Below are 26,765 nucleotides of genomic sequence, written 5' to 3' on the forward strand. Positions count from 1 at the left end.
TCTTGAAGTAGAAACCTTCTGCAATTGCAGAGGTCAATCTAGGAAGTGATGCCTCCTCCCTGAGCCAACCCTTCCATCAATCTGTTGAAGAACTGAGTAAATAGAGAAAAGAAAATGGATCCCTGAAGGTGCAATCCACTTAAAGTTTACTATGTTAAGCCTCATTGCAGTTATATCCAGCTTTAAATGTTTTCCATGCAAATTAATAGGAATTAAAGAGTTTGGCCATTTACTAGATTGTTTTAAATCTTTGATAAAGTGGGGGGGGGGACTTTTCTCATCCAAATTGTTGTCAATGAAAGCAAACAATCATGCCCTAATCTTTCAGCAGCAGTTGGTTGGAAGACTTTAGAAAAATACTAATTTAGTTGCCAGAACTGGAGCTTGACTCACAGGTGAAACTTAGAAGCAAATGATGCGGTTCCTACTTTCTATTTTAAAAATACAAGTCAATGTTGAGTCATTGGCTATCACCGTTAAATTCACCAGTTTCAAAGGCCTATGTTGCTGTCTCTATTGAGATCTGCTGTTAACAAATGTTTTCAGGAGATGGACATACATGGGACCAACTCCTGAGATAATTGTCAGCAAAAGTTGACTCAGCCTTCCATCCTTTCGAGGTAGGTAAAATGAGGACCCGGATTGTGGGGGCAATAAGCTGACTTTGTATAAAAAAGAACACCGCTTGGGGGGGGGGGCGAAAGCCCTACTAAGCAGGTATATACAAAAGTATGAAGGCTATTGCTTAACGCATTGTAAGCCACCCTGAGTCTCCGGAGAAGGGCGGTATATAAATCGCACAAATAAATAAGTAAGTAAGTAAGTAAGTAAGTAAGTAAGTAAGTAAGTAAGTAAGTAAATAAATAAATAAATAAATAAATAAATAAATAAATGGGGCCAGAATAGGAAATTACAGATTTCCTTTGCATAGGATGGCAGCCTAATCAAGGACTCATGATGACTAGGAAAGTGGTTTTTCTAGCTTAACAATCTACCTAAAGGTCTAGGACATGATCTAGAAGAAAATGTTAGTCCTGCATCCCACCGAGGGGTGGGCTGCTGGGGGTTTGCAGGGGTTTGGGAGAACCTCTAGCTAAGATTCTAGGCAGTTCGGAGAACCCCCAAACTCCACCCCTCCCAGGAGTCCCCACGCGGCCCATTTTGGATGCAGGTAAGTGCAGGGTGTGCGCAGAGGCTCGGGGAGGGTGAAAACCTGGCCTACCAGAAGTTCAGGAAGGCCAGAAATGGGCTCATTTCCAGCCTCCAGATGGTGTCTGGAGCCTGGGGAGGTCATTTTCGCCCTCCTGGAGGCTCGACAAAAGCCTCTGGAGCCCGGGGAGGGCAAAAACGCGCCCCCTGCCATGGTGCAGGAGGCTAACTATGCCATACCCACCATGGCCACACTCATCCAGCAACTGGACAGAGAACCCCTTGCTAAAATTTTTGGAGCCCACCCCTGAAGCCCACCTATCAGGATTGTTCCTTTGGGATAAAATAAGGGGAGTTTTATTAAGTCTCATTAAGTCACTCTGAGCTCTGGAAGGGATATAAACCTAACACACAATTGGGATGAATGCAATAATCTGTCTAATAATCTCTCTGCTTTAAATGTGTGTTGCTGTATTTGCATACTGTATAGATACAGTATCATCTTTCCTTTGTTTTCTTCTGAGCTGTCTGATTCTGAGACTGACATTAGACTATCTCAAGCTTCTTATCTGAGGAATTGCAGTGCCTACACTCAGGCCAGTTCATGGTAACTATGGACCTGTTCTGGTTACTCTCCCACCCTATGTTTCCAGTACAAATTCTGTTTGGGTGAATTAGTGATATGAAGGTATATGAGCTGTAAGTAAATTTCTTTGCTACGGACACAGGTCCCTTTCTAGACTAATTATTGGTATAAATCTCCATGGAGATTATAAGTAGAATAATAAAATTTGTCTGCTCCAGGCATCTAATGATTACAGTTTGAAACTTAATGGGACTGCCTCCTTATTTTATTCCAAAACAATAACCCTGAATTAGGCTGAAATCTAGCCAAAGACATCTAGTGAGCTTCCATGGCTGCATGATGACCTAAATCTGAGTCATCCTGGACTTGGTCCAATAACTTATCCATTATTAGACCACACTGGCTTTCAAGTGATTCCTAAATGCACTTCGAGATTCCATTCAACCTCTCCCATTCTTTTCACTTTCAGGAAAAAGTTTAAGACTTTTGTCTTCAGCCAGGCCTTGTATCAGTTTAATGATTAAAATTAAATATTTTACAAACTGTTAAGCATGGGAGGGTGGGGAGGTTACACTGTTAGGGGGGATCTTTTTTTGTAAGGACAGAAAGGCAGGATAGGATATACTGTTGGAAGAAACATCCTTCTGGGTTCTGCTCCAAGTGGGGAAAACAGACACTGGAAACATGGAGACTGCTTGGAAAGATGGTTTAATGGTGGACAGGATCACATGGCTTGAGTTCCTGAACAGAAAAGGGGCAGATACAGTAAATCCTCGGGTTTTTATGCTCTCTCTGGCTCTGCATTTCTTGGGGCCCCAAAAGAGTATCCTGATTGGTTGTCAGACTCCTAGGGGGTGGGGGCCTTGCTGGCTGATGGTCACATGTGCTTCCCAGGTCACATGTGGTGAGTTTCTGCTGCTATTGTGTAGAGGGCTAATCCCATCTTTGGCAATTCCTACTATGGCTCTGCCTGAAGGAGGCAGATCTTTGTTATGTAGAATAGACTGGCCCAGGCCTTAATGGCCCATTGACAAAGGGTGGGGGGCAGGAAGGTGGGAGCTGCTTTGTCTGTAAAATATGCTTCTCATATTTCTCATCCAGGGAAATATAATATTCTGCCTTTTTCATATTTCCTAAAATATTTCACTCTTCCAGGAAAGGGGTGGGTGCTAACTTCCTACAATACGTAAAACGAATTCAAATTAATTATTAAAGTGTCACAGAATAATGGCCAGACCAGTTCAGTTCAAGTGTCTTCTCCTTTCTGGAGACTCACAATCATGAGTTTCCACCATGTCTACCCATTGCACATTCTTCATTGTTTAGTCCAGTTGTCTCTATAGCTATTACAAATGTCTCTTTTCATCTCCTTCCAATCTTCTTTCCCTTTCTAGCATGGTCCCTTGTAAGGAGTTCTATCCTGATCCCAATATTTCAATTTTTTTTGCTTGATGTTCTTTATGGAGTGACAAGATTTTATGTGTTGTAACTCCAAGGCCTTCCAGAGATTTTCCTTAAAATCCACCTTTCAATGATGTTCAGCCTGTTCTCGGCCTCCGTTTGCTGCTTATTTCCTAAAACACTTAGATAAATTCCTCCCACTGCATGGAGTTATCGTGCTGGGCTTGTTCCTACCTCCGTTCCCTAATACAGCAAAGAATGTGCTCCATCAAGCCCAGCAGGTTGATACAACATCACAAGGGTTAACCAAACGTGAAACAGAGCCTGGAGAAAGAAGTGTGGAATAACAACAGCTCCACATCTCCAATTACATCTAATTAAAGCTGGGGTAACATTTTGCCTGGATGAGAATTTGCTACTTTTTTTATTCTTTGCACCTTTGAAAACAGAGGTCTACAGAGGCAAAACACTAATAAAGGTAGCAACAATTACAATGCATCTCAGCAACAGAAAATGATCCATTGAGCAACCCATTATTTTCCCATCATTAGCTTTTTTTTTTCCAGTGAAGTTTCTTTAGGTATTTATTTTGCATGGAGAGTCTAGAATATAAGCAAACCATGGTTGCCACCTAGTGGAAATGGGAGTAACAGCAGTACAGTGTTATGTTTCAATTCTGTAGTCAAAGGATGTCCAAACAGTCCTAGAATTAGTTCACTCAAATTTATGAGACTTCTGGAAAAACAGGTTTAGAATTGAAGGAAAGGTACACATTAAATACTGTCTCTGTTAAATAATATGCAGAACCTGTTAATTTTCATCTGCCTGCCTAGCCTAGATGGCTCTTTGGCTCCATGCACACATTACATAAATCTCCTAGACGCTTTCCTAATGAATAACAATTGTGTCTAAGCTACGGCTTCTGGTCGCTCCTAAGTCTGCTGTAGAATTTTCCTTTCCATCTCCAGTCTATCTGGTACAACCTGCATGAAATGAAGTGACAAAGAGAGACACTGGAATGTTATGGGAGAAAGCTCAGAAGGGTAACCGATTTGATATTGTTAATTGCTTATTAAAACATAAGCAGTTCCCTGTGGGATTGGATCAGTGGTGGGTTGCTCCCGGTTCGGACCGGTTCGCAAGAACCAGTAGTAAAACTGGTGGGAGGCTCCGCCCACCAACCCTGATGTCATCAGGAAGCTTCTGTGCATGAGCAGAAGCAAGCGCACACTTGCTTCATTCACGCAGCTACATTGCGAACCAGTAGTAAAGGTAAGTAGAACCCACCCCTGGATTGGATCCCCACTCTGTTGTCTCAATGACACAAAGAAAGAGGCTCCCAGCAGATAGCCTTCAGAGGCAGTCATACCGCCATCAACGCTAATAGCCATTACTTCCAGCTGTTTTTTGAAGCCAGCTAAGCCAGGAGCCAGCATCACTTCTGCTGGTAGCAAATTCCAATATTGAATTATATGTTGTATTAAAAAAATCTTTTTGTCTGCCTTGCTTCTTTTGGGTTACGATTTCATGGAGTGATCTGCGGTAGTAGTTTGTGAAGGGGAGAACAGTTTCTCCTTGACTACTTTATTCATACCATACAGAACTGTTTATCATTATTACAAAATCTCTTTCCTTATTGGTCGCTGTTAGCTCTGATTCCATTAGTTTGTATGAGTAGTTAAGATTTTGGGCAGCAATGTACATCACTTTAAACTTGAAGGACATCTGCCATTTTGACACTCATTCCATTTAGAGCTCTTCACGGTCTCTTATTGTTTTTAATCACTCTGAACAATTTTGTGTTGTCAGCAAACCTGGTTATTCCACTAGTACGCCCTATTCCAAATCATTTATAAACATGTTAAAAAAAAAACATTAGTCCTAGAATTAAACTCTGAGGGTCCTCACTACCTACATCCTAGAAATCATAATGTAGTTACATTTCCTCTTCAAGTTTGAATCACAGATTAATTCACAGAGTGCTGGGTTTGACCCAACAGAACTAACCTCTATTTCATTGAACTCTTTTGAATTAGCCACAAAGTCTGATTATATGGAACCCAATAAAGTAATCCATAAATTATTTACAAATCAGAATGATTTAATTCATACAATATTCAAGTTGCAAAATGGTTTACTTGATGTTTGGCTTAAGATACTGTATTATCATTTGTTTCCTTAATGGCAGATCCTTCTTGCATTCAACTAAAATTGGTTCTTTGTACACACATTTAAGATTGCAGTCTGAGATGATGATGATGATGATGATGATGATGATGATGATGATGATGAGGAGGAGGAGGAGGAGGAGGAGGAGGAGGAGGAGGATCATGATATCACCCACTCATTGCCAAACAGCTTAACATACCGTAAGGAGGGGAAACCGAAGACAATCTGGCAAAATCTACCTAATATTGAAAGCTTCAACTAATTGAAGACAAGTTCTTTCCACTTGAACTTTCCACTTTTCACTATGGTTGGCTGACTGTGAGATCAGGGGTGGGTTCTACGTACCTTTACTACCAGTTCGCAATGGGATCGCGCACACGATATCCAGGGCGCTGGGCGGGGCCTCCCGCCAGTTTTACTACCTGTTCTTGCCAACCGGTCCAAACCGGGGGCAACCCACCACTGTGTGAGATCAACCATAATTTATTGATTAGCTTTTAGCCATATCAGTATACAATAAAATAAATACAGCACCATCTCTGTATTTCAATCTCTAGTCTCTCCATTGGTGGATTGGTGGAAATTATTCTAATTGGACTGAAATTGGACATTGTACTTAAACATGCAACTTGAGCTTCATATCTGCGGATCTTCTTGGTTAGAGCTATTATTTGCTGCTTTATTGTTTCCAATTCTTCCTTAACCTTCCTCATTTCTAGGTGATATTTCTTGATCAGATATTTCCTGATGTTCTTGTTCTTTACCTGTTTTTTTCTTTCATCTGTTTTAGCTTGCAACACCTGCCCTTAAGTTACTGATTCTTATTTTCCAGCCTGATCATCCATTTTGGTGATGCAATTTGGCTTTTTTTCTTCTTTTTTGCTGGTTTTGCATCCTAAGTATTCAGTTATAACTGCAGCCATGCTGTACATTTATTGGCTTGTTTCTTACTGGTACTTGTATTTGACATATTTTAATATTTGTACTAACTGTTTCTTTTGGAACAGGCTTCAATGCAGGAAAGCTTATTCTGTTGTTTTTATGTTCTTCTAGAGGCCAGTTATTCTTTGTTTCAATTCATTTTTAGTTAGAGGCCTTTGTTCTTTCTGAGAAGGCAGAGGAGAGAGTGCTTGGTTTGGGAATGAAAACGATTCAATAGCTATGCTGGCTTCCTCTATTGGGGACTTCCCTAGTTTGCCTCTACAGCAGTGGTGGGTTTCAAAATTTTTTACTACCGGTTCTGTGGGCATGGCTTGGTGGGCATGGCAGGGGAAGGATACTGTAAAATCTCCATTCCACCCCACTCCAGGGGAAGGTTACTGCAAAATCCTCATTTCCTCCCGATCAGCTGGGACTTGGGAGGCAGAGAATAGATGGGGCAGGGCCAGTCAGAATTTTTACTACCAGTTCGCTGAACTACTCAAAATTTCCACTACCGTTTCTCCAGAACTGCTCAGAACCTGCTGAAACCCACCTCTGCTCTACAGTCTGAGCTACTTCGGGCAAAGCTTTGATTTCTTTGCTCTGGGTAGTTCTTCTAGTTTTGCAATTCTTCTAGTTTTGTTTCTATGAATACTTTATTTCATTTTATAATACAAGATTTATCTACTAGATCTGTGATGGCGAACCTATGGCATGCATGCCGGAAGTGGCATGCAGAGCCATCTCTCTGGTCACGTCAGCCATCGCCCGTTGCTCTTCCGGGTTCCGGCATGCTAATGCATGCCGGCCAGCTGGTCTTTGTGCATGCATGTGTGCCAGAAATCGGAAGACCAGGTGACTGGCACGCATGTGCGTGCCAGAAACCGGAAGCTCAGCTTCCCAGCATGCTGGGGAACTGCTCTTCCATTTTCCGGGGCTCCCGCACATGCGCACCAAAGAGCCGCTCTTCCAGTTTCCGGCACTCCCCCGCATGCACATGCACGCTCCCTTTTGGGCACTTGGTGCCGAAAAGGTTTGCCAACACTATACTAGACTCTGTTCCAGTAGTGAAATGTAAAATTTGTTACTATGAGTTCTGTGGGTGTGACTTGGTGGTGGTGGGGGGGTAATGTGACTGGGTGGGCGTGGCCAACTTTTTTTTTTTACATTTAAAAGCCTTTTTTCTACAACCTCTTTGGCAAAGAGGTTGCAGAAAAAATGCTTTTAAAAGCCTCTGACGATCCCAGCTGAGCCACATAATCATCAGAGGCTTTTTTTTTTTTTACTTCTAAAAGCATTTTTTCGGCCAAAGAGGTTGTAGTAAAAATGCTTTTAAAAATAAATTTTAAAAAAGAAAGAAAGAAAGAAAGAAAGAAAGAAAGAAAGAAAGAAAGAAAGAAAGAAAGAAAGAAAGAAAGAAAGAAAGGAGGGAGGGAGGGAGGGAGGGAGGGAGGGAGGGAGGGAGGGAGGGAGGGAGGGAGCGAGAGAGAGAGAAAGAAAGAAAAAAGAAAGAAAGAGTGAGGGAAAGAAAGAAAGGAGGGAAAGGGAGGGAGGGAGGGAAGGAAGAGGGAGGGAGGGAGAGAGAGAAAGAAAGAAAGAAAGAAAGAAAAGAAGGAGGGAGGAGGGAAAGAAAGAGAGAAAGAAAGAAAGAAAGAAGGAGGGAGAGAGAAGGAAAGAAAGAAAGAAGAAAGAAAGAAGGGAGGGAGGGAAAGAAAGACAGAAAGAAAGAAAGACAGAAAGAAAGAAAGAAAGAAAGAAAGAAAGAAAGAAAGAAAGAAAGAAAGAAAGAAAGAAAAAAGAAAGAAAGAGTGAGGGAAAGAAAGAAAGGAGGGAAAGGGAGGGAGAGAGAGAAAGAAAGAAAGAAAGAAAGAAAAGAAGGAGGGAGGAGGGAGAGAAAGAGAGAAAGAAAAAAGAAAGAATGAGGGAAAGAAAGAAAGAAAAGAAGGAGGGAGGGAGAGAGAGAGAGAGAAAGAAGAAAGAAGAAGGAAAGAAAGAAAGAAAGAAAGAAAGAAAGAAAGAAAGAAAGAAAGAAAGAAAGAAAGAAAGAAAGAAAGAAAGAAAAAGCGTGAGGCAATCCATTCAGCGGTGCTCGACTTGATTCTCTCGAGCCTCTCCAGGCTGTCGTCTCCTATATCGACAAAGCGGAGCGCGATTAATTTCCCCTTCCTTGGGTTCGTCATTCTTTTCTCGCCCAACCAACGGAAGGCGGCTGCATCATTTCGTTCCGCCTGTTCCCAATCCTGCGTACAGCAGCAATATTATTTCCCCCCCCCACTTCCTCTAGATCGATGAGCGCGGCAATCGACTGGCTTGCCTGGGCTTCCATTTTGCTGGGGCCGACGGATGCCGGAAAGGTGGGTAGTAAGGAGATCGGGCGCTTTTTTTTTTTCTTTTTCCCCCCACTGACGCTTCTTTTTCCCCACCCCAAACGGGGCTCCTTTTCTCGTCTTCTCGACTCCCTCAGCCCCACTCCTCCAGTGGCCCGGCTTGTCTTGCCAGGCTGCGAAATGCCCCTTCTTTAAAACTATCGCCGCCCTAAGAAACTCTGCTGTTTCTCATTAGGGACTAGCCACTTGGGTTCCCAACCTCGGTCCCACCCGGAATTCTCAAATTAGCTCTTCCTCTTATAAATTGGGAGGTGGGGAGGGAGGATTCACTCGAACCGTCTTGCCAAGCCCGCCCGGTGCTTTGCCTTTATTGGAGTAACTTCTAGGAGGGGAATCACTTTGTGTGGAGTGTTGGGTCCACAAGTTGAGGGAGAGCCTCGCCTAAGAAGAGTTAAGGGATCCCGAGACGGTCTCCTTTTTCGGGAGGCAGCTCCGTGGGCAGCCCCGCACTTTTCTTTGGAAGTGCCAGTCAGCCTAGCTTGGAAGAGCCTCGCCTCGGAGATGGCTTACTGGGAGATACTCCGGGTGGGGGGTGGGGGGTGGTTGCTGTGGATTATGGGAGTTGCCGCCCTGCAGGCCCGGAGGATCGCAGGTCGAGGAGGCTCTTCTAGACCAGGGGTGGGCAACTGTGGCCCTTTTACAACCTGTGGACTTCAACTCCCAGAATTCCTGAGCGAACCAAGCTGTCTCAGGAATTCTGGGAGTTGAAGTCCACAGGTTGTAAAAGGGCCACAGTTGCCCACCCCCGTTCTAGACCCAACCTTGGCGATTTTTAAGGCTTGTGGACTTCAACTCCCAGAATTCCCCCCCAGAGTTGGACGTTCACATTTACCTGCTTCTAAATACTTGACTTCGGCGTAGCTGGGACTGAGGGAATTCTGGGAGTTGAAGTCCGCAGTCGCCAAGGTTGGACGCTCCTGTTTCCTAGGCGATGCGCGGGACAGCCGCGTCACAGTTGTGCGGGAGGATGGAACGCGGGGCTCTGCGCATGCGCCTCCTCCTCCTCGGCATGGGACCTTTGGGACTTCGCGGGAGTTTTAGTCTCCCAAGGGGGGCTGCCTGTATACAACTCCTAATGCCGATTGAAGGCTTACTCCGTCCCCGAGGATGTCTCGGCGATGCGATAGGTGGGCTTACGTCTGCTTTACGTCTGCCTTTCACAAAGGTGTCAAGGAAAAGCCGGCTTTGCTACAGGAAAACCCGTTTGGGGATTGGGATTTAATGGGGATGCCCCCCCCCCCATTAAATGCAAGTGCACATGGATGGGCTGATGATGATGTGACCTCAATTTGGTGTCAGCTTTTAAACAACCACACAGATAGGTTTTCTTAGATGACTTTTGTCTCCAGCCTGGTTGTTCCCAAAGGCACCTTTTCCAAAAGGTAACTGGGTTTTCTTTGCCTTCCTTCCAAAAGGCAACTTTTTTTTTTTTTTGCTTTAATTTATATGCCGCCCTTCTCCGGAGACTCAGGGCGGCTTACAATGCGTTAAGCAATAGCCTTCATACTTTTGTATATTTATACAAAGTCAGCTTATTGCCCCCACAAACTGGGTCCTCATTTCACCTACCTTTGAAAGGATGGAAGGCTGAGTCAACCTTGAGCCTGGTGAGATTTGAACTTGCAGTAATTGCAAGCAGCAGATGTTAATAACAGTGCTTTAGTCCAGTGTACTACCAAGGCTCTATGGACTTTTTCCAAAAGTCCAATTGCCTTTTGGAAAAGTTTTTTTTTTTCCTTTTGAAAACATTTCACTTTTCATCCAAGGAGGGGAGACTCCGCCAGTCAGTTAGAATTAAACTTCAGTTTTGGAAAAAGCACCTTTGGGACAGCTATGACCTGGATGATTGAGAATCTCCATAGACCTATGACCTGATCCTTCAGCTCTTCCAACTCGTTGCCACTTTAATGAAAACCATCCATCTTGCTGATAGTCATCTTCTTCTCTTTCCTTCCTTCCTTCCATCTTTCCCAACAGAGGGATTAGAGCTTTCTCCAGAGAGCTGGTCTTGGCATGCTGTGCTAAAAAAACATACCTGATTGTGAATGCAACAAATTGTTAAAAGGAGGCTTATCTGCTTCTAAGTATTTTATTTTTATTTATTAAATGTGTATGCTGCCCACTTCTGTACCAAATGACTGGGCAATATAAGTATATTAAAGCATTTTGGACCATTCTAGTCCTTTTGATATTATTAACTTTCTCTTGTGAGTCCTTTCTTCAACCTGGTGATTGATTGGAGCTCTTCTCAGGTATATGTGAAAGACTCAGATTGGGAAAGGCCATAGTAAGAGGAGAAAAGGATAAATACAGATAAAGGATGAATCACTTCCTGTGAGATGGGCGGCTATAAACATTTGATTAACAAAAATAAATTTGAAAAGATGATACAAGCTATGAAGGAACCTCATTTGACTATTCTAGATGACCTCTTTCTCAGTAATTATGTACATCATCACTCAAATTGCCAACTTAAAATATATTGTTTGACCATAACAGTATAAACCCTGAAACCTGTTCTCAGAATAGTAGTGCTAATATTGAAAAGGAAGAATAAAACAACCTTGATCCTGTTTGTAAGATGTTCAAGGGAATAATGAAATATCTCACAACTAGGAGTTGTATCCTGCCCTATTGGATCCAAATGAAATCTTAATGTGCCTTCTTCTCTATTATTATAGTAAACTGAACCTCATGCTGATTAAGGCTGCTCAGATTTAATCATCTTTCAATGGAATAACTAATTTTTACTATATAATACTCTTCATGATTACTAAATTGCATTTCAGGCCCATTCTTCTATGTAAGTCTCTGTTTCAGGTTTTCTTTAAACGAAGAAAAGCATGGAAATGGCAACTGTAAGTAGTATAATTAATTTTTATCATACCAGATAAGTATACTTGTGTGTAAGGATTTTTTTTTTTAAAATCTTTTGTGAGATCAATAACAATGAAGACACAATACAAAGTTATTATATATCGGATTGGAATTAGTATGTTTTTAACATACTTATTATAAAAATGTCATACATTGTTTTTGATTCAGAGCTCTCAAGTATAATAAGAAAGCAATGCGTAAAATTGTTAATACTGTTTTTCTTTATGATGGCATCTACAAATAATTACCATCCTCTGTATTAATATAGCTGCCCACTCTTGATGATGGGGAAAAAATAAGTCTTATTTTACTACAGCTTTTTTCCCCCTTTATTTAAAAACCCCTTTATTTTATGTGGCAATCAAAAGCATACATTGTGGTGTAATCTTCCACCCACATGTTTTAATTAAAAAATAAAATGTGACTAAAGTTCCATTGACAAATGTATAAATAGAAATAATATGGTGGTAATAAGATCAGAACTTTACTTGATTGTCAGTCAAATGATCAGTATTTGTCATTACAGTAAACTACACTGAGGTGGTACCAGTCACCTGAGCCTTATTAATTCAGTTTATGTTCAGATTAAAGAAGAAAAACAAGATGTGTTTCCATTAGCTTGTGTCCTAATAATTTTCTGGCCTTGCTCTTATCAGACTTTTGAGTTTAGGAATATGTTTGATCAAGGTATGCAGGAGGCTGGGTTAAACTTTCTGCCAGTATAAAGAATGGGAGAACACTATAATCAACTTATAAAGTGGCCTGCCAGTTTAGTAATAAAAAATGTGCTGTCTCCAGATAAACCAGTTTAACTAACTTGTCGCCTTTCCTATTTAATAACTTTGCTAGAGGAAGAACTGGCATAATGCATACATACGTATTTTATTTATTATCCTTTGTTTGCAGATAATTCCATTATTTTCATGTACAGATATTCCATGCTTAACAACTGTCTTGTACAGCGACTATTCATAGTTATGACGGTGATGGAAAATAACTTTACCATCAGTCCTCACTTTTATGACTTTTACAGCTCTGTAAAGCAAAGGAAAGCTGAAGTAATATCATAAGGACCATCGCTATTTCACTTGGCAATCATTTCACTTAATGACCCAGTTGCCAGTTCCATTTATGGTTGCTAAACGAGGACTACCTATAAAGCTACCTATAGCTTTAATATAATTCAGTATATACTTAGATGTACTAATTGTTTGGTAAATCTTGTGTAAAACTCCACATCTAAAATGTTGATTTTTATTAATACATTTCAAGTATTCCCTTTAATTGCTAATACAAGAAACTAACAAGCAAAATTCAAGGATGTTGAATCCTTGCTGATGTCCCTTCTTCCCAAAGGTTTGTTAAATCTGAGAAGTGTGTCATTACATTCATTTCCATCATATATATAATGATCTCCTCATCCAGAGTACTGCAAATGTGGTGGCTTCAGTGGAGGAATTTCCAGGAGGAAATTTCCTCCATTGTCTCTCTAATCCACTGGGAGCCGATTCAATCACAACCTCATTGTAACATGTTTCATGCCTGCACCAGCTGTTGTGGAACAATACTGTATGTGCTAAGTCATAGTTTTCATACACAACCTGTGCTGCCTTCAATTTTCTTTGTGTCCCCTTTAGGTACTTTGTAACAGAGCTAGACTGGTGACATACCTGCCAGGATTTTATTCTTTGGTTAGAAGGGTTATAACTCCCAAGACTTTTTCCACAGCAGGATCCTCTGGCTCAGATGAGCCTTCTGTTGCTGCTGCACCTCCTGACATATGTAAGGAAAATTCCAATTTTCTCACATTAAAGATAATTAAAGCCATCCCTTTATAGAAAATCTTTTTTTCCCCTTCATTCCATCATGTCTGTTTCTCAGAAACCACCTGCATAGATCCCTGCAGTTTTCTTAACAAGGGTTTTTTTTTAGATGTGGTTTGCCATTGCCTCCTTCCTAAAACCAAGAAAAAGTGACTGGCCCAAGATCATCCAGGTGGTTTTGTGCCCAAGGCGACACTCAAGTTCATGGTCCTCTGGACTCTAGCCTGATGCCTTAACCACTACACCAAACTGGCATTGTATATATTTTAAGTAATCTGTGTCTTTTGGTACTTTTAGCCTAACTAAGTTAGGCTAAAAGCATTTACAAGCATTTACTCAGAACTAACTTCCACTGAAATCAATGGGACACACTTTTTCAGCTTCTATTGAAGTATATACACTTCCACTTTTAAGCAGCAACTTTCAAAAAGCAATGTCCTTTACTGCTGAAAACAAATTCTGTATGTGGGTGCTTTACAGTGATGCAAACGTAATTTTTTTTCTTAGGTCCAAAAACTGTGTGGCCAGATGAAGTGATGGGACCTTTTGGCCCTCAGGACCAAAGATTTCAGCTACCTGGTAATATAGGTTTTGACTGTCACCTAAGTGGGACGGCACTTCAGAAGACGAGACAAGTTCATAAAAAAATACCTGATCTATTAATAGAACCCTTGGCAAGTGAAAGGCATGAATTTGTGATGGCCCAGTACGTCAACGAGTTCCAGGTAAGTGTACAAGTCTCCTGGGAAGGTGAGATTCAAATCTAGAAATGTGTTCACTGCTTCCTTGGGTGGATGGCACAAGAAGTCCTAGATGCATCTTTAATGTAGAGTTCAACTTGCACAGTAATTTATCATCCACGTGGCAATTGCTAGACCAGATATACCTCTCAGAGTTCACATACAAGTCAAGAAGTTACTTTCTAGTGGATTCACTTTGATCACAATTTATCATTTGGAAGTTTTTCAGCCTTCTTATTTTCCAAATGTGTCTCATTGGCTAAAATCTAATTTTCTGAATAATGAATACTTATCTGTTCACAAAAGCCAACAGAAGTCATGATGACCATGTTGTCTACTGGAGGGAATGGAGACAGGAAGCCAAAATCCATATCAGTAATTATATGCAGTAGTAAATGTAACAATTATAAAGCAAAAAGGACAAGAGTTTTTCTGATAGAAAATAATATTTGTAGATTGTTCTAAAACTTATTGAGAAAAAAAATCTGAACAGATGATTGTTAGACTCCGTTTTAGAATATATACCAGTATATTCTGACTGTCGGTGCCAAAACTGATCCCATCCTTTTGGAGATATATGTGCCTTGGTTGACCTAAAGAAAATAAATCAGCTGGCAGTCCTTACTATCGTGGAATTTTAGATGTTCCCACCAGCTTCTTTCTGCTATATAAGACTGCAGCCTAGATCTAGATCTTAATCAAAATAGAAAACTTTTGCAATATATAAGTAGTTTTGCTCATTAAGCATGACATACGACATACAGTATGCATAATCAGAATTAGCTACAGTGATATCACGAAACTTTCATAAGAGATCTGGGTTTGGGAAGAGAAGGGATTATTTTTCTGTCTTCCCCATTTTGGGGATATGTTGCAAGAACACCGAAATCAAAGTCAACATGCTACTTGTAGATCACCAGTTGTTTCCAAACTGTATACTTTGAGACAGGGGTCTCCAAACTTGGCAACTTTAAGACTTGTGAACATCAAATTTGAGAGAATACCTGCCCTTTGGTAGCTTCAATATACTGGGGAGGATTTAAAATACTTGCCCTAGTTTATTTTGATTTTTGTCATCATCTGTTGGTTTTCATTGCTATACAGTGGTACCTTTGGTTCTCAACTGCTTTGAAACTCACCAAATTTGTTACTCAACACATTCTGACATAAAAATTTTATCCCAGTACTCATTGTTTGTTTGTACTCAACGCACAAACTAGAACTTGTTGTTGTGGGCTTCATTGTGACCCACAATATTATTCCTTATGGGAAAAGTTCGTTTGGTATTCAACATTTTTGGTACCCATCGTATCTCTCAGAACCAATTAACGATAAATGCCGAGGTACCGTGGTACTACCAAAAATTATTGTTACTATATCTATTCTACCAAAAATTAGTGATTATGCTAGAATGACTCCCTTTATCTGTCCATTATAGGAAAAGTTGTAGTGATGGGCAAAGATCCCTTTTTTTTAGTCTCCTTCCTTTCACTGGGGAATGCATCACAAGTTTTTGAAGCAGAATTTGAAAAATCAGTATTAAATAGTCACACCAAACTATCATTCCAAGAGCAGAAATGCCTTTATGGTTTGTTTTTTAAAAAATTCTTAATGTGTTTTATGGGTTAGTGTTTGTTTATTTTACAAAATGTATATGCTGCTGCAGTCTTGGAATCTGGACAGTTAAGAAAAAAAAATTACAAAATCATGAAAGCATAAAAATCATAAAAAATTGAAACTGTGTACAGATGGACTGTCATGGTATGTTACTGCAGTGCCTTGAAGCCTGACAAGAATTCAGATGTGCTTCACATGCCTAGAAGTTAAATAATGTATTTTTTGCACAACCTTAGAATTCCAGCAACTGGAATAAAAAACTAAAATAAATCAAATATTTTCTAGTCAATAGTATGCATTAGGTTCAAAACTTATCTTTTTTTTTCAGGGTAATAATGCTGTTCATAAACAAGACATTGCCGACGCCAAAAGTTACTTTGAAACTGCCAAAGTAGAATGTGCGATACAAGCATGCCCAGAACTGTTGCGCAAAGGTATGGGTTTCCCACCCACCCCCATCCCTCCACAATGTTAATTGTTTAAAAAAAAATGTATAAAATTGTAGCTTGAAGAAAAAACATGCACAGATTGACAGTTTAAGTAATGGTTTCCATCTAGCATGGTAATTTGGTTAATTTTCTTGGGGTTTCAGTACATTCGAATCAGTTTTACCTTTGAATTAACTTCCTTTTGCCTTCTTTTTAATCCTAGACCAGTTTTCTATATGAGCAAAGCATTTAGTGCACCTGTTAAAGAATAGGCCTTTAGAGAGCAAATGTCTCTTCTTGGTTGCTAGAGGTACAGGTAATCCTCAATTTACAATGGGTTTCTTAGCAACCAAAGTTACAACCGAACCTCCCCCCCTCAAAAAAAAGCTAATTAAGATGGTTACACACACACACCCCATAGTCACATGACCACATTTTGGACACTTGGCAAGTAGTGTAGAAATATAACCATGGAAACGTTATTTAAAATATTTATATCTTATTTTTTTATAGATTTTGAGTCAATGTTTCCAGATGTTGTTTCCAATAATATAACAGTACTAACGGTAACGCAAAAAACTGTAAATGATATGACTGGGTGGAGTGAAGAGGTAGAAAATGAGCGAGAAGTTCTCATTGAAAACGTAAGTCACATTGGTTTAGGATGATCTGATGTAATTACTTTCCACTGTGTGTGTGTGTGTGTTTTATATGTGAGTGCCCAAATATATGCATACATTCCTAACTCAGTGTACTCTAAAAATGTAAAGCATTATTTACAAATTAAAGCATATTTGAAAAAACAGAGATTTTATTGTAGAAGCGAAAAAGAAGTACTCAGTAGAATCACATCCGCTGCAGCTAGGGCTGCAGAAAAACCTTGGTTACGTAGGAAAAACCTGGCTAGAGGAAAAACACACATAAATCCTACGAAGAAGTAAGAAAATAGATAGATTAGATAGATAGATAGATAGATAGATAGATAGATAGATAGATAGATAGATAGATAGATAGATAGATAGATGATAGATAGATGATAGATAGATAGATAGATAGATAGATAGATAGATAGATAGACAGACAGACAGACAGACAGACAGACAGACAGACAGACATATATACACACGCACATGTACATGCACACACACCTCAGTACCCATATCCATCTACACATAATTGTTAACTTTATAAATAAGTCACTATGATTTTTCACAAGAAAGTACTAATCTTAAAAATTTTATGCATACTCATCATGACATGATGACATTCTAATGTTTTTCATTCTGCATAGTAAATTAAGGGTTTCATCTGAAAACTTGTTGGTACTTGCTTAAATAAAAACTACATTTAGCTCTGGCCGTTTGCAAAATTGCCACTAGAGGTCATTCCTTTTTCCGGGCTCCCTTTTAACCACTTTGGCTTTAAGCAGTCGGTAATTAAGTTCCAACAGATGTCAGTATTTACTGCTGGTATTCTCCATAAAATGTTATTTACTGAACATGTCTAGTTAAAAGTTCACATTTTGAGGGTGATGTTTCCATTTCTGAATAATTGTAATGAAACAATAGCTTGTTGTTAACCGCTAGAAATAGATGCTTTAATTTCATTTTAAAGCATTTGGAGCTGATTTCTGGCTTCTAGATAATGGATTCAGAAGAGTGGCTCACTTAGGAGGAGAATTTCTGTCTGTATGAGTTGCATAGCCTTAGAGATTCCACGTGAGCAAAGCAAGAATACTTTACTGTATAACTTATAGTTTGAAAATTGATGAATTAAATATTAAAATGAACCAAGAGAGTTAAATATAAAAATACTGCATATATATAGCTTGTGTATGTCTTTGTTGAAAACTACTGTTTTTCAACTTGTATAAGTATTGAGTACAAGTCTTTTTTTATAGTGGAATAATATAACTTTAGATTTAATATTCATAGTAATTATAGGAATAATAAAAGGAATTGTATTCTTAATTACTGCTTAAAACTCTTCTTCAACTTCCTTTGAATATACATACATAGTTTGTATATTGGCTAGGTAACACACAGTCACAGTGTGTTGGAGACAATAGCTACAGATTGCTCCTTCTATTGTTCTATGATAAATTTCTAGCTATCATCATGCTTGAAACAATTTAGAATTCTTGATAATTTTATGGATTGTAAGTAGTTTGATAAAGCCAGGAAGAATATTCCATCTTTAACATGTAGCAGAAGATTCAGAGTAAGATTATTCAGGTGTTTTTTTTATCTTGCACTTTACTTGAGTGTCAATTTAAATCAGGGGTGGGTTCTACTTACCTCAGCTACCGGTTTGTAATGGGAGCGCACGCGCGCTTCTGCACATGTGCAGAAGCTTCTGTGCATGCGCAGATCATCCATGATGACATCTGGCCGGGTGGGCGGAGCCTCCCACCATCGTTACTACCGGTTCACAAGAACCGGACCGAACCAGGAGCAACCCACCACTGATTTAAATGTATTTTAACTTAATATGAGATAATAAGGTATTGATTTTTTGAAGATGTTGCAAAAAAAGAGAGAGAGAAGCATTGAAAACAAGTTAAGCCTTAATTAGTATAATTTCCCATACATTCCAACTGGGAAACAATGACTTATTTCTGAACTTAAAATACTAGCTTGTTCTAAAACTGACAACTTGTACTTTACTGGGTTAGACAAAACTGAACATTTTCTGTAGAGATTTGATTTTGAGTTTTTGCAATGCACATGTATTTGGTTTAATAAACAATTCATGTATTTGAAACCTATGTAGATATAGTCAGCTTTTCCTGAAGTATATGTTCCTAAGTGTTCTTTTTATTAGGCTTAATTTCAATATATCATGCACTATAGTGCAAAAATTAATCATAGATGTATGAGCCTTAATCATGTTCATTGCAAATGGCTCAAGCCACTGCTAAATTTTACCATAATATTTTACATTAGATATTCTTTGGGGTTTGGAAAAAACATCCCTTTTTCCTACATAGTTATAGGTCCCTTTGGTTTTGGGTTCTCTGAATTGATACAATATACTTTGGAGTAAGATATTACTTCTTCATGTACTCTGAAATTTATTTATTTATTTATTCATTCATTCATTCAATTTAATTTACTTGACAAGGGTTTGGAAAGTTTCCTTACTAGCTTTTAAACTTAAAATTGCACTAGCTTTTTTATTTTCTTATCAAGGCAAAAAAAATAGATTAACATGAGAAAAGTAGATGATGTGTGGTTATTTCATTTTAATTTTAGATGCTGTGAAATTAAGAGAACAAAGTTAACATTACAATTCAAGCAATGAAAGCAATCATATTACACAGACCCCGTGAAGTATTAACTCTTTATTGACTAGCATCAACACGTCCTTATAGACTTTACATGATCCCGATATAGCTTTATAGTGTTAATCCTGTTAGTAAAGTTATTTAAGTTGATCAGCTGAAGTTCTGAGCATTTGCTCTTTGATTTTGAAGTGAATTTGTGCTTGATGGAGAAAGTCTATTTTGCATTTTTCTATTTTCTCTCTTCTTAGTTTATCAGCGGTGCTAAGGAAATTTGCTACGCTTTGTCTTCTGAAGGCTACTGGGCAGACTTCATTGATCCGACATCAGGATTAGCAGTAAGTATTTATGTTAAAATATAATGAGGAGAGGAGTATCATTCTAGACTTAGGCAAAGTAGCAGTAGAGTATAAATCCTCCATCAGTTCTTTTTTCTTGCTGGTTGCCATTAAAGGACTAAATTGTTTTTGTTTAATAAGTGTATTGGCATGGTATTTCCTATCTATCATAGGAGCTCGAGGTGTTGCACATAGTTCTTTCTGTTTCATACTTAGTGATACAAGAGCCTTTTGAGGTACAGGCAGTTCTCATTAATGACCATTCAAAGTTCTGGTGGTGCTGAATAAGTGGAACTTAATGACCAACCTTCAGAGTTCTGGCTGTCCCAACACCTACCTCCATGGTCACGCGATTGTAATCAATTGAGATACTTTTCTATCCTTTTTCTTTATATTTTGTCAGTCATTATGCAGGATGACTTTTCCGTGGGTAAAACTGAATCACGTAGAAGGAAAAAAGGCTAAAATATTTTGTGTTCCTTTACTACAGGGGTGTCAAACTCGTGTCGTCAGCAGCAGCATCACATGACATATTGTGACTTTTTTTTCCCCCTTCACTAAACTGGACGTGGGTATGGCCAGCACATGACGCACCTGGCCCGTGGGCCCCGAGTTTGACACCCCTGCTTTACTAGATGACAAAACTTTTTCTCCTATAACCTTTATTAGTGGATGTCGACTGTATTTAGAGATCCCTTTTCTAGAATGGGCTGTGGCAGTCTTTGCAACATATTGTTGATTCATTAGATTCATTAGATTTTGTTAATATGGAAATTAAGAGCATAATATTGCCGATAATAATTGCACATCAACTCATTCAGATAATGCCTCATAGAAATAAAAAGTACTACATGTATTTACTTAAGCAGGAATTTAATCAAATCAACTGTTATAATACGCAATGTTTCATTCTTTTTCTCTCCTTTCAGTTCTTTGGCCCTTACACGAACAACACCCTCTTTGAAACTGATGAACGCTATCACCAGTTAGGATTTCTTGTGGAAGACCTAGGCTGCTGTAAAGTTATTCGGCATAATCTATGGGGAACTCACGTTCTAGTTGGAAGCATATTTACCAATGCTACCCCTGACAGCCCTATCATGAAGAAACTGCGTGGGAATTAATAGCCCCTTTTCATTAGAAGTTGGTTAATAAACATCGTTAGCAGTAGATAGATTAAGTAATGCTGATTTGTAGATAGGAAAAGTTCTATTATTTATTCTAGGTTTTGTAGTATATGATTTATATACTAATGCAACATTTTATTTTTGAGATCATATGTGTGCGGGTGCATGTGTACACACACATACATATGTCTCTGAAATCCTGAGCTCATTAATGGAAATGAAATGAAACACCCTCAGCAATTTTATTTTGAGAGTACAGATCCTCAACACTCTCATCTTTGGTTACACATCTTCAATTATAACGTTGAAGAAGAAAATGCGGTTGCACAGTAAAAGAAAATAACTAACTCAACTATCTTCATTTTTACCAGAACCAGTATTATATGTTCGAATATTACCAAAACAGCTCAACTGGATTATTGAAAAATTGTGATCCACTTGGATTCTCTTGCAACTGATGATAAAACATAAAGCAACACAACACTACTGTGTGTTAGGATGCAGAGTTTGAGGTGTAGTTCATCCTCTTGAATCTAGCTTGCCACGTTGTGGCTCACTCCTTGAAATACAAATATACCTTGAATTCTTTTAGCAAATAATTATCATCTCTTGAGGCATTACAGGAAGTCACAGGTAGCTGTTTTGTTTCTCTAACTACACGGTACATTAACATTGCCTGATGCATCAGTTTACATTGAATATCTTTAGTAGTAGGGTGTCTCAGGTTAACATTCCTTAGCTGGATTTGGGTTGTTGTATCAGTTGACTGCAACAGCTGTCAGTGAGCTACAATAATTCATGGTTCAATTGATGATTTGAGATTCAGGTCAGTGTGCAACCTGGCTGGAGAGTGATGTATAATATCAATCTTTGTATATGTGTAAATGTATCATTTTTTTCTCTGTGATTTTGTTTACAATAGTTGAAGATGCTACATACGAACAAACACTTCTATAGGCTAAAGCTTGGTTTATGGATGCTGTAAAATAAGGAAATGGTAAATGATCTGATTGGGCTGGACATTTTATATTGAAAATGAGGATTAAAATGTTTTAAATGCATCTACAAACTGTATGGAACAGCAAGCAGCATCCACTTATGCAGCAGATCTTTCCTGCCTGACTTCCTTCACACCTTCGAAGAGTGAAGCTAGGTTGAGGTAGTTTGTTCACTGTCGGAGGCTATTCCAATAGTAGGGTAAAGAATTCTTTCTTGTGCCCTCTTGGTTAAGGAGAAAAAACAAATCGGAAAATAGCATTTGTTTCCATGGGAATTCTTACATGGGAAGATTTTAATTTTCTGTCAGACCACTCAACTGGCAGCGTCTTTGATCACTTCATTTTGCTGAGTGCCTCAACCTGCCTTCAATTTCTTAGCAAGCAGTTGTAGTAAAGTTGTTCCAGAAGTTGCATTACGAATAGTTTGAATTAGTTTGGCATCTTTTAAACCACATTCTAGGGCAGATGTGTATTGTTACTGATTGTAGCATCATGGGAAGCTGACCTTGGGAGCAGTGGTGTTGTGCAATTCTGCTCATTTGCCTTTAAGGGGGGAAGGCTCTGCAGGAAGGAAAGATCTGGGTTTTTTCTTATTTTTCTTTCGTATTTATGTGGATAAGATAGATAAGAAAGGGATATCACAGATCAGATCAGTTGCTGGAAGATGATCAGGAAAAGGCAGATCTTTGCCAAATTAATTTTTAAAGCTATCCGTTTCTTGAGATAAAACTTTTATTTATTTTTATTTTATTTGACAACTATTGGCAGGCTGCTATTGAGACAGCTTCATGAACTGTAAATTTAGGTATAATTGGAAATCTATATGTACACCTATTTTTATACTGAATAAATGCTGGAACAAAAAACACATGTAAATATTCATTAGTCCTGATATAATTTCTAAGTTGTACATTGGAACTAATTTAAGAAATAAACTGGGAATTCAATATTGTGGGCATAATGTTGTGATTTTAAACTCTCGTGTTAACAGTTAATTTTTAATGCTGCCAGTATGATTGTGATATTATAGGAAAAAGGAGTGACTGAAGTATAAATTAATTGTGGCTCTATTTTTCAAAAACAGCAATTCTTCCTGTAATAATGGATCACTAAAACTGTTTTAAGTATCGTCTTATCTTTTTAATCAAAGTAGAGGGGCTGTTCTATGAATGATTGAATGAAAGTGTGTTGTACCCTCGGCTTACAACAGTTCATTTAGTGACAGTTCCAAAGTACAGTGGCACTGAAAAAAGTGACTTATAACCAGTTTTCACTGGTTATAAGCATCCCCATGGTCACGTGATTTACATTTGGAAGCTTGACAACTGTCACATGACTGTTGCGATGTCCCGGGGTCATGTGATTCCTTTCATGACAAAAGTCCTTTCGTGACTTTCTGACAAGCAAAGTCAATGGGAAAGCGAGATTCACTTAACAACAGTGTGTCTAATTTAACAACTGTCATGATGCACTTAACAATTGTGGCAAGAAAGGTCATAAAATGGAGCAAACTCACTTAACAAATGTTTCACTTAGTAACAGAAATGTTGGACTCAATCTAGGACTACCTGTAGTTCTAAATACTTCATATATAATACCTATAGTGAACTGCTTTTTTTAAAATTATTTTGTTTTATTCAAAAGATTGAAATACAAAAGCCAAGAGAAGAAAAGTAAGCAGAAGACAAAACTGGACAAAAACTTTTTTAAAAAAACTGAATAAAAACACAAAAGTCAAAAACATATTACACCCCCCCCCCCAATTAAACACTATTGCAACAGTGATAGCTTCCCAACTTGCAAAGCAGGTCCAAAATTTATAAGCTGCTACATCTATTTGCAACCCAATTGACCTTTATGACATTACATAAATGAAAGAAAAAATAGTTAACAGGTTAAACAACAGTGAAGTTAAAATTCAAAGGACTCTGTTAACAGTCCCAAAGGTGCTTTTTCAAGAGGCCACTGGACTTTTTTTGTTTTTCTTTGAAGACGTTTCACTTCTCCAAGAAGCTGCTTCAGCTTCAAAGAACAAGAAAAAGCACCTTTGGGACAACTATGACCTGGATGACTGAGAATATCCATAGACATTTGTTAATAATTTGTTGTAATTTACCCCTTGGAAGTCTACACTCTTTTTTTATTTACCACAAACCACTCCAATAAGCTCTGATCAGTCCAGGATCAAACATCCTCATTTGATTCTTAATAATGAAACTTTTTCTTAGGTTTAATAGAAAACTTTCTCAACAATTGCATCTTATTTCCAAAGTTCATAAGTCTTTGTTGTAAATACCTCTGCAACATCCATTATTGAATAATTCTTGATGGCACGATATTCCTCTTGCCAAGAAAGTCCAGTCCATACTTCATCAATTCCATTATCTCACAATTTCGTATATTCGTATTCTTTTTCCATCTTTTCGGGCAGAGCTTTAGTTTTCAAACCAAACACTTTCTTCTTCGCATCAGACAGCAACAGATCAAGTTTCAATTCATCAAAGTTGCAAATCAAATCGAACTGTTGTTTCCTGCTTTTGAATATCATCTTGAGTTTGCACAACTGGGACTAGAATTCACTGCCTCCTGGTTTCTAGGTTGGTGCCTTAACCTCTAAACCTAACTGGTCTTTGAGCATAGCTTACACAGCTAATTATGAGTTTATCAAAGCAAAGGACCTCTCCCTTAAAGGGCATCTTTTTCACCCTAATACTGATATGTTAAGACATATTAAAATTGAAAAATAACAGAATTGGAGGAACCGGATAATACGATTCTATGCATTGTTTACTAAGATGAAGTGATACTGTGCTTTATGATACTCTCAGTAAGGGGTGGAATTGCAGTTTCTTAATAGAGAAGAGAAGAGAAAATGATGGAATAATTTGTCAATTGATCTATTTTATTTTCATCATAGAACAGAGCAGAACTAATAATTATGTTAAAATAGAGATTTTTTAAAAAAATATCAATAGAATAAGTTAAAGATAAAATTATTAACATAAAATTAGGGAATATAGGAATTAAAACGAGAGAATCCTATAGAATTATAAGTAGCTTTACATTAATAATTTAAATGCTATAAATAGATAGCTTTTAATAAAATAACTATATAAAAGGACATAAGTGGTACTAGAATTTCTAAAACACTATGAGAATGCCAAATTATGCCAAGTTATATGAAGTCTAATGCTTCCTGAAACTCTCTTAAGGTTTGTTGGGATTAAAACAATTGTGGTCCAGCCAGTTTTAACAAAGAACTAGCAAAATAAAAGAGAGAATAATATGTGTACATATAAAAGAAAAAGGGGGAAATGGAGGAGGAAAGAAAGGGAGTGAAAGAAAGAAAATTACTGAATTATAGAAATCTAGTTAAGGCTCAGTATCACCTCGCTTGGATGAATTGTTCATATTTAGCAGTAGCAATTAGACATATACCGCTTCACAGGGCTTTACAGCTCTCTGAGTGGTTTACAGAGTCAACATATTGCCCCCAACAATTTGGGTCCTCATTTTACCCACTTTGGAAGGATGGAAGGCTGAGTCAGTCTTGAGCCTGGTGAGATTTGAACTGCCAAATTGCAGGCAGCCAGCAGTCAGCAGAAGTAGCCTGCAGTACTGCACTCCCACCACTGCGCCGCTGCAGCTCATTTTAAATCATAGTTTAAATCATAGCTTTGACATAGAATTGGTCTATGTTGTCTGAAAAATACCTGCATCCCGTTTAGGGTTTATTTAGGGCTGATTAGGGTAACCAGCCTCCAGACTGCCCAGGTACTGGGTTATATACACGAGGTAATGTATGTATCTCAGATTTCTATTTCTAAAAAAGGCAATGCAACAGCACGTGATCAATTTCCCATTCACCTGAGAGGGTAGAACATTGCAGTGGGCAAGAGTAAAGCCTCTTCTGGTATATGGCACAATGTGGGACAATGATATAGAGATACAGGTAGTCCTTGACTTATAAACATTTGTTTGGTGACTGTTACAACGGCAATTTAAAAAATAACTTACAACCGTTTTTCTCACAATCATCGTAGCATCCCTGTAAGCGTGATCAAAATCTACTGTAGTATCTACAATAGTATCCTAGTATCCTAGGATGAGTTAATGAGCCACGTTGACCTTGGCTGTAAGAGATATGTTGGTCTTTCTTGGTTCTTAGAGGATGTCAAGATCTGGCTGGCACAGAACAAGTTCAAGCTTCTCTTCACAGTTGCATAGTTAATAAAAAAGGAGACATAGATTCTTAGCACGCCTTGTTGGTTAACTGCTTTTGTTATGAAATGCATCTCCTTAACTCATCTAGACATAAATGGATTTACATTTCCATATGTCAGATATTTGGATTATTAGCATTTCCCATTATGGTGTGCTCCCCTTGTGAAGAAATATCAGTGTAGGTTTTTCATTTTTGAACCATGAGGAATCTCACCTTGTTTCATATTCTTTCCAACGTTCACTTGAACAATCACTCATGCCTGCCGGACCACAACTAATGAAATATTAATACTCTTAACCTTTGGCTAGCTTATAAAATACAGCGATAAATCAAAATGCTTTGGACAGAAGTCTGCCTTCAAATTAATGTATTCTGGGCAATCACATTGGGTGTTAGAATTCAGTTCTATCATCTGCTGATGTAGTGCATAGCTCGTAACAAGTGCTTAGGTGAGGTAGAAGATACTCTTCATCGGATAGTGAAATTCGTAATTGAAATACAAATAGTCCACCAATTTTCTAGTAAATGCCATGAAACATTTTACTCTTCAGTTCAAGTGGTATGATCTTTTTTTTAGAAAAATGCTAAAAATGCTAAATATAATTTGCATGTCTGGTTTTTCTAGACCAGACTTGCAAAGAATGGATATTGTCATATATGTTCCAAACTCTTAACACAGGAAAATAAAACATGATT

At 38.4% G+C, this 26,765-nt stretch overlaps 1 protein-coding gene across 1 annotated transcript; it reads left to right on the plus strand.

The window, feature by feature from the left end:
- Window positions 1-8,550: 8,550 nt before the first annotated feature.
- On the plus strand, window positions 8,551-22,791 carry MMADHC (metabolism of cobalamin associated D). Its single transcript, XM_070944569.1, has 8 exons — window positions 8,551-8,580; window positions 11,434-11,471; window positions 13,128-13,272; window positions 13,821-14,038; window positions 15,999-16,104; window positions 16,612-16,742; window positions 19,633-19,719; window positions 20,649-22,791. The coding sequence occupies exons 2-8, from the start codon at window positions 11,457-11,459 to the stop codon at window positions 20,841-20,843; spliced, it is 897 nt and encodes a 298-aa protein (XP_070800670.1). The 5' UTR covers window positions 8,551-8,580; window positions 11,434-11,456; the 3' UTR covers window positions 20,844-22,791.
- The last annotated feature ends 3,974 nt before the right edge of the window (window positions 22,792-26,765 follow it).

The sequence above is a fragment of the Pituophis catenifer genome, unplaced genomic scaffold (assembly GCF_029215685.1).
Source record: "Pituophis catenifer annectens isolate HBS135680 unplaced genomic scaffold, rPitCat1.0.hap2 SCAF_1, whole genome shotgun sequence".
In the NCBI taxonomy this organism is placed as follows: Eukaryota; Metazoa; Chordata; class Lepidosauria; order Squamata; family Colubridae; genus Pituophis; species Pituophis catenifer.